General features: G+C 49.1%; 1 protein-coding gene across 1 annotated transcript in view; it reads left to right on the plus strand.

Moving 5' to 3' along the window:
• SFI1 (SFI1 centrin binding protein) overlaps positions 1–14,139 on the plus strand; it is a 42,157-nt gene that overhangs the window by 13,358 nt on the left and 14,660 nt on the right. Inside the window, exons 13-15 of the mRNA XM_051973171.1 lie at positions 6–103; positions 1,800–1,866; positions 8,303–8,433. Of these exons, the coding sequence (XP_051829131.1) occupies positions 6–103; positions 1,800–1,866; positions 8,303–8,433 (296 nt within the window). The remainder of the gene's footprint in view (positions 1–5; positions 104–1,799; positions 1,867–8,302; positions 8,434–14,139) is intronic.

The raw sequence follows: 14,139 nt of genomic DNA on the forward strand, positions 1-14,139 counted from the left end.
TCCAGCTTCTGCAGAGGTTCTGGCACATCTGGTGTGCTCGAGTGGAACAGAGGGAGGATGCGAAGCAGCTGCCCCAGCTCCTGCGCGCCCTCAGCCACCACAGGTACTGCGGCCCTTCCGGGGGCCTCCCCTCCATCAGCCGGGGGGCCCGGCCGTGGCGCTCACTAGCCCGGCCTCGCGGGCTCCTCGTCAGGTCACTGTGGGGGTCGCTGCTTCTTGGCTCTGCTGGCTACAAGCAGCCGTCGGGCTTCTTACCAGGGGAGGTTCTCAGTGGGGCCTTGCTTTTGGGGGACTGTGGATTGGTGCCCTGGAGGAATTCCACCGTGGGAGAGAAGCAGACGTGCCAAGGGGTCCCCTGTGCCCATCAGGAGAGAGGCGTACTGGAGCGGGCACAGAGTGGGGCTGGCTCTCCACGTGGCCCTCCACGGCCTTGCTGGCTCCCATCCTCCAGGGTTTCTGGGGGCCTCCTGGGAACACTGGGGGGAGCATGGTGAGCCCCCCTTTCTGCTCACACTGCTGGGCAGGTGCTGGCCTGGAGGCAGTGTCGGGGATGGCTAGAGCACCCAAGACATAAGGCCGGATCCTACCTTAGATGCTGTGCTTTGCAACACCTGGAGAGTCACTCAGCCACTTTTGCCTTAGTTCATCTGCAAAGTGAGGGAGTCAGGCCAGTGACCTCTGAGGACTTTCCAGCCCTAAACTCTGTGTGTGTGTGTGTGTGTGTGTGTGTGTGTGTGTGTGTGTGTGTGGTCAGGAGGTGTCATTAGCTCTTTCTCTCTCTCTCTCTCTCTCTCTCTCTCTCTCTCTCTCTCTCTCTCTCTCTCTCCCTCTCTCCTTTTTTATTTTTTGCTGAAGCAATTGGGGTTAAGTGACTTGCTCAGGGTCACACAGCCAGGAAGTGTTAAGTGTCTGAGGCCAGATTTGAACTCAGGTCCTCTTGACTTCAGGGCTAGGGCTCTCTCCACCCCCACAGGATTTCTCACAGCCCAGTACTGGTCCATCACAATCCCAGACCACGGCGTGTCCAGCCATTCCCCAGTAGATGGGCATCCCCTTGATTTCCAATTCCTTGCTGCCACAGATGGCACAAATATGTCCTTTCCCCCTTCCTTTGATCTCTTTGGGATACAGAGCAGTAGAGGCAATGCCGGCTCGGAGCGTGTGCAGTTTTATGGCCCTTTGGGCCAAGTCCCCACTTGCTCTCCAGAATAAATCCCATCTGCTGACGCCTTTCTCTCAGATACTGGGAGGACCCCCTGCCCCATGGGCACATGGGCCACCCCGATACCTGCCCCCTTCATTTTTTGACCTCCCTAGGTGATATGTGCCATTCCCCCCTCCCCCCCCCTTGGCAGGAATAGGGGCAGCTGTTGATCTCATCTGTCAGTGATCCCTAATCAGAGCTGGGAGGGAGCTTTGAGATGGGAAGGCTTGGGGGCTGAGGCTCCTTTCCCCCTGCTGTGCAGCTGAGGATCACCCCCACCCCCATCCCAATTCTTCTGGCCTCCAGAAGCTCCTTTTGCCTTTCCCATTCCTTTCCTCCTAACACTGAAGCCGAGCGTGGTCCCCCTCTTCCTGTGGGCACATTAGCCCCTCTCAGTTGTGTTTTCTTAAGGGAAGTCGGATGTGTGTGGCGAGGCAGTGTCGGGACGCCCTCACTGGCTTGGTGTCTCTCACAAGGCCGATCCTGTCCCTGGATGACATTCGCTGGGCTCATGGTTAGGGGGGCGATTGAGCCTGGGAACCCGCAGTCCCAGTACATATCTACATTTCTTAGGGGCTCCCTTCTTGTTTTCCAGGGAAGTCCTGTTGCACAAGTGCCTCCGGCTGTGGTCCCGGAATGCCCAGGACATCCGACATGAGAAGGTAGGGAGTTGATGGAGATCCAGTGGGATCGTGGGCCAGCTGCTTCATGGCGCCCTGAAACCAACGTGGGGCGGGAGGGGGAAGGAGAGGGTCGGGGCTGCCGAAGGGCTCCGGGTTCCTGTCATCTTAGCCAATCTGAGAGGTGTACAGTGCTGTCTCAGAATTGTCTTAATTTGCATTTCTCCACTCAATCGTGATTTAGAGCATTTTTTCACATGATTAGAAATGGCTTTAATTTCTTCAACTGAAAATTGTTTGTCCATGTCTTTTGCCCATTTATCAATTGGGGAATGGCTTAAATTCTCATAAATTTGAGTCCGTTTTCTCTATGTTTTAGAAGTGAGACCTTTATCAGAAACATTAGCTGCAAATCCCCTCCCTCCCCCCCAAAAAAATTCTGCTTCTAATCTTGGCTGCATTGATTTTGTTTGTGCAAAATCTTTTTAATTTAATGTAATTGCATTTTCATGTCTCTAATTCTTCTTTGGCCATCAATTCCTCCTTTCTCCACAGTCTGAGAAGTAGACCATCCCTTGCTCTTCTAACTTGCTTAGAATGTCACTCTTAATGTTTAACTCACAAACCCAATCCGACCTTATCTTATGTGTTAGATGTTGCCAAGTGCCTAGTTTGTGCCGTGCTCTTTTCCAGTTTTCTCAGAAGTTTTTGCCAAAAAGTGAATTCTTATCCCAGAAGCTGGAATCTTTGGGTTTATCCAACACTATGTTACTGGTTGTTGACTCTTGTGTCTTGTTTTTTTTCCCTCTCTCTTTTTAATTTTTTCTAGCTGTTCTTTTGTTCTCTGATGTGTACTTTTTAAAAATTTTATTCTTCTTTTCCTTTCATCCTTACTCCCCCAAGCAGACTAGTTAAGCATGGATATATTTGATAGATATATACATACATCCACATATATACCCACACTCATATATATATATATATATATATATAAAATTTGTGTGTATGTACACGTATATGTGTGTATATACATATACACAAATGTGTACACATAGATCCACATTTATCCACTTGCACATATTTACATACGCACATAGAGTGACATGCATACATATCTACATATATTCAGATACACACACATACACATGCATTTACCCATATGTAAACATACATCTAAAGTAATAGTATGAGGGGGGCAGCTAGGTGGCGCAGTGAGTTCACATCTGCCCTCAGACACTTAACACTTCCTAGCTGTGTGACCCCGGGTGAGTCACTTAACTCCAGTTACCTCAGCCAAAAAAAAAAAAAAGTATGGCTGACACATAATATAGATTTCTCTCTTGATTGGATCTTTAAGTTTGACTTTGTCTAAGATCAATGATTACTAACTGTACTTTTTTTCCTAATAAATTTGACACCTGATCAAAGAGTAGTGTTTGTGTATCTTTCTTTTTTCCTATCCTTGCTAACCCTTCTACATTAATTCTGCTCCTTAACTCGCCTTGCTTCCTTATCTTTTCCCCACCCTTTGCTTTCCCCTCCACTCATTCCTCCCCTTTATTTCTTTATAGATTTTAGAGAGTGCTGTCCCCTGCATGGGATCTATGTTTTCTTGCCTATTTCATCCATTTCCGATGCAAGTAGGCTTTCAGAACTCTGAGCCCTCATTTTCCTCAGAGCCTCTGTGTCTGTTCTTCCTCTACACCTCATTTACATAAATCTTTCTTTTGAGCTATTATTACTGATAGTTAATTACTATTAATTATTGACTACTGTAATTACTGATATAATTACGGATGTCAGTTTCCTTAAAATTAATCTTGGATATTGGCTCTTATATGTTAAATTTTCTATTGAGTTTGGCTTTGGTTGGAAATCCTGAAAATCTGCAAGTTTGTTGAAAGTCCTTTTATTTTTTCATTCGATATTATGGATAATTTTGCTAGATAGGATATATTTAGCTGCGGGTCTAGTTCTTTTGCTAATATATATGATTCCAGGATCTCTGGTCTTTTATGGTGACTGCTGATAAATCCTGTGCAATTCTAATTGTAGCTCTTGCATATTTAAATTGTTTTTTTCTTGTTTCTTGCAAAATTTTTTCTTTCGACCTCAGGATTTCAAAATTTGACAATAATATTCCTATGTGTTTTCCACAAAGGATCTCTTTGAGCTAGCGATCAGTGGATTTTTTTCTGTTTCTGCTTTCCCCTCATATTCTGTCATCCCATGACAATTTATTATTTTTTGCATCATTGTGTCAAGGCTCTTTTTTCTGGTCACAGTTTTCAGGTACTGTTAATTATTCTTTTTTTTTTTTTTCATTTTGCTTTGAATTTTGTTTGTTTTTTTTTATTATTGTAGCTTTTTTTTTTATACAAGATATATGCATGGGTAATTTTTCAGTATCGACAATTGCAAAACCTTTTGTTTCAACTTTTCCCCTCCTTCCCCCAAACCTTTCCCCTAGATGGTATGTTAAATATGTTAAACGTGTAAGTTAAATACAAGATATGTATACATGTCCGAACAGTTATTTTACTGTACAAAACTCGTAATTATTCTTATAGCTTATCTTGATCTGTTGTTTTTCTAAAAAGATGTTTCACATTCAGTTCTGGTTTTTTTTCAGTCTTTATAATAAGGTTATTTCTTTATCTCTCATAACTTCACCAGCTTCTTGCTCAATTCTAATTTTCAAAGTTATTTTCATCTTTAAGATTGTTGGATTTCTTATTGGCTAACATTTTTTTTCATAATCTTGTTTTTCTTGGATGGTTTTTATATTTTTAAAAAAAAATTTCCTCAATGTCTCATTTTTTTGAGGGGTGGGGGTGGCATTTGGGGTTAAATGACTTACCCAGGGTCACACAGCTAGTAAGTGTTAAGTGTCTGAGGTAGGATCTGAACTCAGATCCTCCAGATTGCAGGGCTGGTGCTCTATCCACTGCGCCATTTAGCTGCCCCTCCCACTTAAAATTTTTTTTTTAATTTTTTGAATTCTATGATTTTTATTTTATGTATTGTGTGATTCTTTTCTGAATTCTTTCATAAATTCTCTTTGGGCCGGGAGCCATTTCATGTTAGTCTTTGGAGTAGAAGAAGCTCTTTTCACTTCTATGTCCTCCTCTGAAGATGACCCCTGACTTTCCCTATTCCCATACTAATTTTCTTTTATTATTATTATTATAGCTTTTTATTTACAAGTTACATGCATGGGTAATTTTTTCAGCATTGACAATTGCCAAACCTTTTGTTCCAACTTTTCCCCTCCCTCCCCCTCTCCCCTCCCCCAGATGGCAGGTTGACTAATACATGTTAAATATGTTAAAGTATACATTAAATACAATATACGTATACATATTCTCCCATACTAATTTTCAATGGTTGGGTTCTTTCTTCATTTAAAAATTTTTTTAGTAGTGTAAGCTCCTCTAAACATGGTGGGGAGAAGAATGGCACCTCTAGCTTCACTCCAGCTCCCCCCTCTAACTTGGAACCCCCCCTTTCCTGCAAGTGTCCGCAGCCAGCATCCCTGCCCCCGCCTCTGCCCTCCCAGCGTATTGGCTCCTTCTCATCCAGGGCCTTGTCCCTACAATGGAGCTGGGCCTGGTGCTCCCGATCAGCCGAGCTTCCCTCAGTCCTCCTGCACTCAGACCCCGACCCCACACCCGTGGTTCCTGCTGAGGCTTCGGGCAACCCGGCCAGCCCCAGGGATCCCCACTTGGCGTTTCTGGGGAACTGGCCCAGAGGAGTTCTCACTTCACACGCGTTGCTCCCTGGCCTGGGTCTTTCAGGGTCTTCTCGGGTTGGACCTGGAGGACCCCTGTTCTGCCCTAAGTCGGTTTGATTTTTCACCAGTCCCAGTTTGCCCCGAGGCATAAATGTGTTCCAGGGGAAGCCTGGAGAGCTTGGAACTTAGTGATCCATTCCTACAGCTTCCCAGAGTCCTCCCCGAGCTCTTGTGCCCCGTGCTCCCAACCCAGGCCCCTGATGGACTGCTCTTTCTCAGCCGGCACCAAATGGTTCTGGGAGCGCCGCTTCCTCTTGGGTCTGGCTCACTGGGGCAGATTTTTCACTAATTCCCTTGAAGTTCTCGACCTTTTGTTCTTCCAGGTGAATGTTGTCCCCTTTTCTAACTAAAGTAATTTCTTGGCAGTTTGCTCGGGGTAGCACTGAGTAAGGAGGGCACTTTGGCAGAATTAGCTCGGCCTACCCACGAACCCTTGTTGTTATTCCAATTGTTTAGATCTGACTTTATGAAAGAATAAAAAAAAAATGAGAAGCGATGGACAGATGCCAGTGAAAGTGATCCATCTGTTGGAAAGCTCTTGGTTGGGGGCCCCGCCCACCTTGGATCCCGACCTCTGCCAAGCGCGGGCTCCTGCAGCCTTTGGCGGGTTTATTTTGGGGGCCTCCTGCTGACCCTTCAGTGACTCCCTTGGATAAGCCTGGTTCTACTCAATCTCTATTGGCCCCTGTCCGAGGGCTCCTGGAGGTCACACTGATGGCATCTGTTTGGCCCCAGGGCCGTGTTGTCCCCGGCTCCTCCAGGCCCTGGAATTCTCCCCCCTGGGCAGCTTCAGACCTGGCTCCCTCTTCTTCCCCTGCAGCTTCCAGAAGACGGCTTCCCCTCGGGGCCCCCGGGCCTCCCCTCGGAGCCTCCGGGCCTCTCCTTGGGGCCCCCAGGCTTCCTCTCAGAGCCCCTGGGCCTCTCCCTGGGGCCCCCAGGCTTCCTCTCAGAACCCCTGGGCCTTTCCCGGGGCTCCCCGGCCTCCCCTTTGAACCCCCAAGCCTCTCCCCGGGGTCCTGGGGTCCCCGGGCCTCCCTTCGGAGCCCTTGGGCCTCTCCCTGGGGCTCCTGGACCTTCCCTTGGGGCCCCCTGGCCTCCCTTGGGGCTGAAGGGGGCTCTTGGATGAGGGTGTCGTGGCCCCTCGACAGTCTTGGGTCGGGCTCTCGGCTCAGTGCCCTTGGTCCCCGCCTCCAGTGCGCGAGGCCTTGGGCAGAGCTGCAGTAAGTGCAGACGGGCCTCTGGAGGCTTCCCCCACCTCAGCAGAATCACAGGATGCGAGAACTTGTCGCCATCTCAAAGATCTTGGCGCCGAGTCAGGGCCAGAGGCTGCTGAGGTGCCCCCAGAGGCCTGGCATCCCCACCGCGGCTGCTCAGAGGCCCAGGAGGCTGGGGGCACCCCGAGGCCGCCTTTCCCTGAACCCCTGCTCCAGGTCAGGGCAAGTTGAAAAGCGTTATTAAGCACTCTGGGTGCTAGAGCTGGGCTAGACGGGCAAAAGCAGCGCCTTTCCCTCTGCTGCCCACGTGCCCCAGGCTGGCACCATTCGTGGAGGCTGGGCACTGGTCAGGAACCAGGCTAGGCGCGCCTGCGGGGCAGCTTGCAGGGGAATCTGCCCTTTCCACATGCATTTTGGATGCGAGGGTGGGTACTTTTGGCCCCGAGTCCTTGGGTTCTGTGGTAGAGAGAGGTACTGGGTCTAACCCCATAGGTCACGTGTGGCCCCCTGGGCTCCTCCAAGAGGAGGAAGGTGGGTTTCCCCATGAGGGGCAGCACGGGCCCTGGCCTCCCCCTGAGCCGCCCCCTCCTCCTGCCTCGGCCTTCCCTTCCTCCCCAAGGGCTGTTCCTGCAAGTCCTCCTGGGTCTCGGGCTTCTTCCCGTTTGTTTGCAGCCCTCTCACAGCATTCATGACCCCCCCCCCTCCCCAGGAGCCGGCCCTTGCTCAGGGGGCACCCCCTTGGGCATGATGAGGTGCCCACCGTGGGCAAGGCCCTGGGGCTCCAGGGACAAAGAAACCCCATCGTCCCCGTCACAGGGAGCTTCCAGTTCATGTGGGAGAAGAGACACCCGGAAGCACTTGTAGAATAAAGTGGAGAAACGGAGGCAGCTGGAGAGGGAGGGCCGGGCTCGGGGAAGCTCCTGAAGGATTCCGCCTGGCAGAGGACGGAGAGGGGCATTGCGGGCACCAGGGCAGCCCGCGCACAGGTCTTGAGGCAGGAGATGATGTCTCTGGGTGGGAGGTCCCTGAGGCCGGGGGGCGGCTCATGGAGGGTTGTATTGACGGGGGCGGGGGTGCCATGGGGCGCCTTCAGACCCACATTGGAGAAGGGCAGGGCCGGGAGCGAGGCAGCCTCCTGGGCAGCAGGGGACGGTCACCTTGCTGGGAGAGGGCCCCCGGCGGGGGAGGGAAGATGCCAGTTAGTGAAGGATGGCAGGAGGGGGGTGGGAGGGGACCGACTTCTGCTTTGGAGGGAGAGACTGGGGCTGGCGCAGGAGCACCCGGGCCGAGATCTCTCCCCTCCAGGTCACCCCCCCATCGCCCTTCCTGCCCGCGTGTGGCTGAGGGGCATTTTCCATGTCTCTCCTCCTGTCTGTGATTTGGGCGGGGATTCCCACGGCGCTTGGTGATGGGCAGTTCTGGGTAACTTTCCTTCTCTTCCCTTTCTCTCGCGGCCCCTGCTTTTGCTCAGGCGCAGTCCGCCAAGGCCGAACACTTCTATCGGACCAGAAGCCTGTCCGTCCTCTTTGGAGCCTGGAAAAGCTTCAGCTGCCAGCGGCGGGCACAGCGGGCATGGGGGGCAGAGGCTGCGAGCTTTCACAGGTAGGTGAACTCGAGTGGGCACCAAGGTTCACGGCTTGCCAGCTGCAGAGAGGGCAGTCATCGGTGCCCTCGGGCCCTTTGTGGTAGAGGAGGGTCCGAAGCGTGCTGGAGGAGGGCTCACTTTTCTGGAAGCTTCCTCCGCAGCCGCCATCTCTAGCGCTTTAGCTTTGGATCAGTTGGCGGCTCCCAGAAGGTGCCGTGGCATTGCCCGGCACTGTAGGGGGGCAGGGTCCCCATCTTGGACCTCTGTGTGCCCCAGTGAGTCTAGCCCAGGGCCCCGCTCACCTCGGGAATGTGCGCCCTGAAAGTCTGGGGGCTCCTGCCGTGGGCTGGGCCCGGGGAGCAGGCCGGTCCAGGCTGCCGAGGCGCCTTCCCTTTATGGGAATGAGCGTGCCGGCCAGAGCGGGACCGGGGGAGCAGCAGGGAGCATGGCGTCGACCCCCTGCCAGCTCTGCCCTCGCTTTGGAGACGTGGGCGAGACTGACGGCTGAGGAGCCCTCAGGGACGTTTCCCAGCAAGTTTGCCGGCCCCAAAACTCGGGCTTTCCCGGCTTTTCTCTTAAAACTGCGTGGCTCTGGTGCCGGCACGGGGTGGAGCCCTGGGATGCTCGTCTCGGGCTGGTAGAGCTCTGTAGGGTACAGGAATCGAGGAAGGGCCCGAGGGCATCGATGATTGCCCTCTCTGCAGCGTGAGCCCCGTGCCAGGCACTGGACCAGCGTCTCTTCGGGGGCTTGGGAGTCTGATCAGACAGGACTCGGGCTTTCGGAGGCCCGGGAGATGAGGCTGGGGGGGGGGCAGTGATTGGCGCCTGGCAGAGAGGATGCTCGAGAAGCGGCAGTCAAGGCCCGTCGTGGCCACGGACTGCGGAGGATTCGGACGCGCGCCGAGGGGCTTGGCCCTGAGGAGCCAGGGGAGAGTCGGGTCCTGTGGGGGATGGGCCAGGGAGGGTGACTGCTGCCCCTGGGACTTCTGGGATGTCACAGAGCACAGGACGGGGCTGCCAGGCATCCCTTTGAACCTCGGGGAGCAGCCCCGTCCCCGGAGGCCGACCTCTGCCACCCTTTGTTTTTAGAACTTATGTGTCTTTGCAATTCCCTCCCTTCCGCCACCCTCACTGCCAAGCAAGCGACCTGAAAAGTCCGGCCTTCAGGTGGAGGCCCACCTCGGCCTCGCCACTCGGCCAGCCCCCGGGCTGGGGACTCCGGCCGGATCTCTCAGGTCGTCCAAAGTTACGTTCTCTCCTGCTGCGGGTCCTGCTTTTGTCTATGGGCCGGGCACGACAGCCCTGGGAGGTGGGCGCTGTCATACCCCCATTTTACAGAGGAGGAAACTGAGACAGACTTGTCCAGGATCACACAGCCGGGACTGCAGCAGCAGCCAACAGCTTAGCCTGAGCCGTTTGGGGCCATTGTGGGTCTGAGTCCCTTCCTGGGATTTAGATTCCTCTTGTTAGTTCTCTGTCTGTCTCTGTCTCCTCTCTTCTCTCTCTGTCTCTTTGTCTCTGTTTCCTTTCTTCTCTCTCTCTCTCTCCTTCTCTGTCTCCTTTCTTCTCTGTGTCTTGTCTCTTTCTGTCTTTTCTTCTCTCTCTCTGTCTCTATCTCTATCTTTTTCTCTCTGTCTGTCTCTATTGCTTCAGAAAAAATTGGTTTGCTGTTCACAGTCACAGCTACCGCAGCAAATGTCGGGCCTGGATTGTTTTCCTCCTTAAAATATTTTCTGAAAAGACTTCTCAGGTCCCAATTCTCCCCCTCCTTTTCCCCACCTTTGAGAAAGGAAGAAACACACCCATTATACATATGAAGTTGTGCAAAAGCTATTTTCATATCAGCATGTTGAAACAAAAGAAATCCAAGAAAAGCAAAGTGAGAAGGCCCGCTCCGGCGTGCCCTCCGAGCCCCCCGCTCCGGCGTGCCCTCCGAGCCCCCCTCTCCAGCGTGCCCTCCGAGCTCCTCGCTCGTGTCTCTTTAGTTGTCCTGGGGTCATCGTCTTGGTCGGGGCAGCCGAGTCATTCCCAGGCTCTCGCCATCACGGTAGACTGGCCCGGTTCCGCTCGCTTGGATTTGGCTCATACAAGCTGTCCCAGGGTTTCCCGCAGGCCTCCGGCACCGTGTCTAGAGCAGTAGTCTTCCACCAGAGCTTGTTCAGCCATCCCCGGGGGTGACAACCTTTTCAGGCCCCGGGTTTCCAGCCCCCATCTTGTGACCCTCTTACCACCTTAGGCCAGGGCTCTGTCCTGAGCTGACCACATCTGGAGCATCATGACCAACTCCAGGGACCCCATCTTGGGCAAGACATGGACAAGCCCTTACCCGGCTGAGGGGGGCAGCCAGGATGGCAGGGGAGCTTAAACTGGGCCACATAGGGATCACCACAGGGAACGTTTTGCTCAGAAAAGGGAACATTTCTTGGCGAAATCACGGTGCATACATGTCTAACCGGCCGCCAAATGAGGAGACTGCACCCAAAAGGCAGGAATTGGACTGACCGAAGTTGGAGGGGGGCAGGTTTTGGCTTCCTAACAATTAGAGGCATCCGGGCGTAGAGCAGGGCGGGTAGTGGGCGCCCCGCTGCTGGAAGGCTCTGGTTGAAGGCTGGAATGTAGGGAATTAGTCCAGCATTGTAAGAAACAGATGTTACTGTGGAGAAGCTTGGGAAGTCTTCTGTGAATGAATCCAAAGTCTCTAATGCGACCAGGGAAACAGTAGGCGCACTGACTACAAAGTGGAAACAGTAGCACCACAGATTGGACCTGAAATGGTGCCCAAACAACCTCAAAGAAAAATGTAAGAAAGCCCTTCCCCTGCTGTTTTAAGGGGGTGACGTACTGCAAATAATGTCAGGCATTTTTGATATGTTGATTAATTTTGCTGACTTGCATTAGGAGAAGGGGAAAGGGAGATGCTGGCAAAAAATGAAATATATCAGTACAGTTTTCTTTAAAAAAAAATTAAAATGGGGCAGCTAGGTGGCGCAGTGGAAAGAGCACCAGCCCTGAAAGGCAGGAGGACCTGAGTTCAAATGTGGCCTCATATAATTACAACCACTGTCTAGCTGTGTGACCCTGGGCAAGTCACTTAACCTCAACTGCCTCAGCAAAAAGAAAAAAAATCTAAAACAAAACTTATGAAAAAAACACTTTCAAAATCAGTTCAAAATAAAGTAAAACAAATGTGTGTGTATATACATACATACATACACACACACACACACACACACACACACACACACACACACATCTGTTTAAAGCCAACAAAGCAAACTAAACCTAGAGATTTTTAAAAAGCCTATAAATTGATCCAAAATAGTTAATATTTTCATTGGATTTGGCTTCCTGACTTGAACAGATGTCATTGAGAAAATACTGGGAGTAGAGGCTCCGAGTTTGAATTCTGACACTGACATTTTCTAGCAGAGTGTGGAGAGTGAAATTTCAGAGTCGTTTTGTTTGGATTTGATTTGATTCTCTTGTTATTTGTGGTTTAATTTCTTTTGTTTTCACTTCTTTTGGGAGTAATTCATTTTCATGTCCTTTGACCCTTTACCTACTGGAAAAAGACTGTTGGTCTTAATATATTTTCAGTGGAGTTCTTATATATTTTGGCTCTTAGAGATAGCTTCCCCCAGTTGAACACTTCCCTTGCTTGTCAAGTTGCATTAATTTTGTTCATGCCAACGATTTTCAATTTCCAATTCCACTGGTTCCAATGGTCGATTCTTCTCTTTTCTAAGACTTTATCCCTTGATTTGGGGAAGAATTCAAACCCGATCTAAAACAGAGAAGGGTCCTCTCATACCCTTTGAAATGTTTTATGACAGCTTCTTTCATTTTCCAGTCTCTTTGATTTTTATCGTGTAAGATATTCATCCATACCTAATTTCTGTTCGACTACTTTTCAGTTTATCCAGCATCTCTTGTTAAGTCAGGTGTGCTTTTGTATTTTAGGGTTTATTAATAACTGAGTTATTTTTATTCTTTATTCTTCCTTACCCTAGACTTCCATCGATCTGCTTCTCTATTTTTTAGCCATTAACAAGTGGTTTTGAGGATTTACTTCCCAATTTGTGGTCTGGAAGTACCGTCTCCTCATTATTTCTGTCTTTTGAAAGTTCATTATTTCTCTTGGCATTTAGGCCCTTTGTTCCTTTATGTGATTTCTACTGTTATTTTATCTACCTTCCTAAAGTATCCTTATTATATATTAATTAGTAAAACACCAAATCTGGAAATTAATTTCTGCAGCATTGTCATTTTTATTATGTTAGCATGGCCCAGCCATGAGCACTGAATTTTCTTCCAGTTATTTAAACTTCAGGAAGGATCTTGTAATTGCGCTGAGTATGTTTTAATAACATGATTCCCAATTATCCTCAGGACCATTGTAGTTATTTTGAGTGGATCATCCCTTTCTTTTATTTCCTCTTGGATTTTGTTCTTACTCTGTAGAAATGCTCTTGATTTTTGTGAGCGTCTTAGTCCATTGTTTAAAATTCACAAACAACTTAAAATAAAAACCATGTGTTGAATTTAGAATTCAGATAGTAGGTGCTTTTGCTGAAGTTGGTCCTACTTTGGGGGTCAGGCATGGTTATCCTAAAGCTAGAAAAACAAAAACAAAACAAAACAAAACAAAACAAAAACAGAAGAAAAGAAAATGGCTACCTCCTCTTTGTTGTTTACATTTTTCTTTCTTTCTTTTCTTTCTTTTTTTTTTTTTTAAGGCATTTAGGATTAAGTAACTTGCCCAGGAACTTACAATTAGTTTAAGTGTCTGAAGCCAAATTCCCTGTGTTGTCAAAACTTCTTTCTTTCTTTCTTTCTTTTTTTTTTTTTTAACAGTTTTTTCATTTTATTTTTTAAATAATAGCTTTTTCTTTTCCAAATCCACGCAAACATAGTTTTCAACATTCACCCTTGCAAAACCTTGTGTTCCAAATTTTTCTCCCTCTCTTCCCCTGGACAAGAAGTATCCAATATATATTAAACTTGTTCAGTTCTTCTAAACCTATTTCCACATTTATTACACTTCACAAGAAAAATTCAGATCAAAAAGAGTCTTCTAAATTTCTTTTAGTATGTGTGTGTGTGTGTGTGTGTGTGTGTGTGTGTGTGTATAGTGTATGTATATTTAGTAATATTTTATTTTTCCAGATACACACAAAGAGAGTTTTCAGCATTCACTTTTGCAAAACCTTGTTCCAATTTTTTTTCCTGTCCTCCCCTTCCCTCCTCCCCAAGACAGCAAGCGATCTGATATAGTATTCTTCTAAATATATTTCCACATTTGTCATCCTGTGCAAAAAAAAAAAAAAAATCAAAAGAAAAGAAAAAACTTATAAAAGGGGGAGGGAGGCAAACAAACAACAAAAAGAATGAAAACTCTATGTTATGATCTGCACTCAGTCCCCACAGTCTCTCTCTGGGGCAGACGGCTCTCTCTGTCCCGAGTCTATTGGGACTGGCCTGAATCATCTCTTTGTTGAAGAGAGCCACGTCCATCAGAATTGATCATCGTATAGTCTCGTTGTTGTCGTGTGCAGTGATCTCCCGGTTCTGCTCCTTTCCCTCAGCGTCAGTTCCTGTCAGTCTCTCCAGGCCTCTCTGAAACCCTCCTGCTGGTTGTTTCTTACAGAACAATGATATTCCATCACATTCATATACCATAAGTTATCCAGCCGTTCCCCCGCTGACGGCATCCCCTCAGTTCC

The sequence above is a fragment of the Antechinus flavipes genome, chromosome 1, assembly GCF_016432865.1.
Source record: "Antechinus flavipes isolate AdamAnt ecotype Samford, QLD, Australia chromosome 1, AdamAnt_v2, whole genome shotgun sequence".
Lineage (NCBI taxonomy): Eukaryota > Metazoa > Chordata > Mammalia > Dasyuromorphia > Dasyuridae > Antechinus > Antechinus flavipes.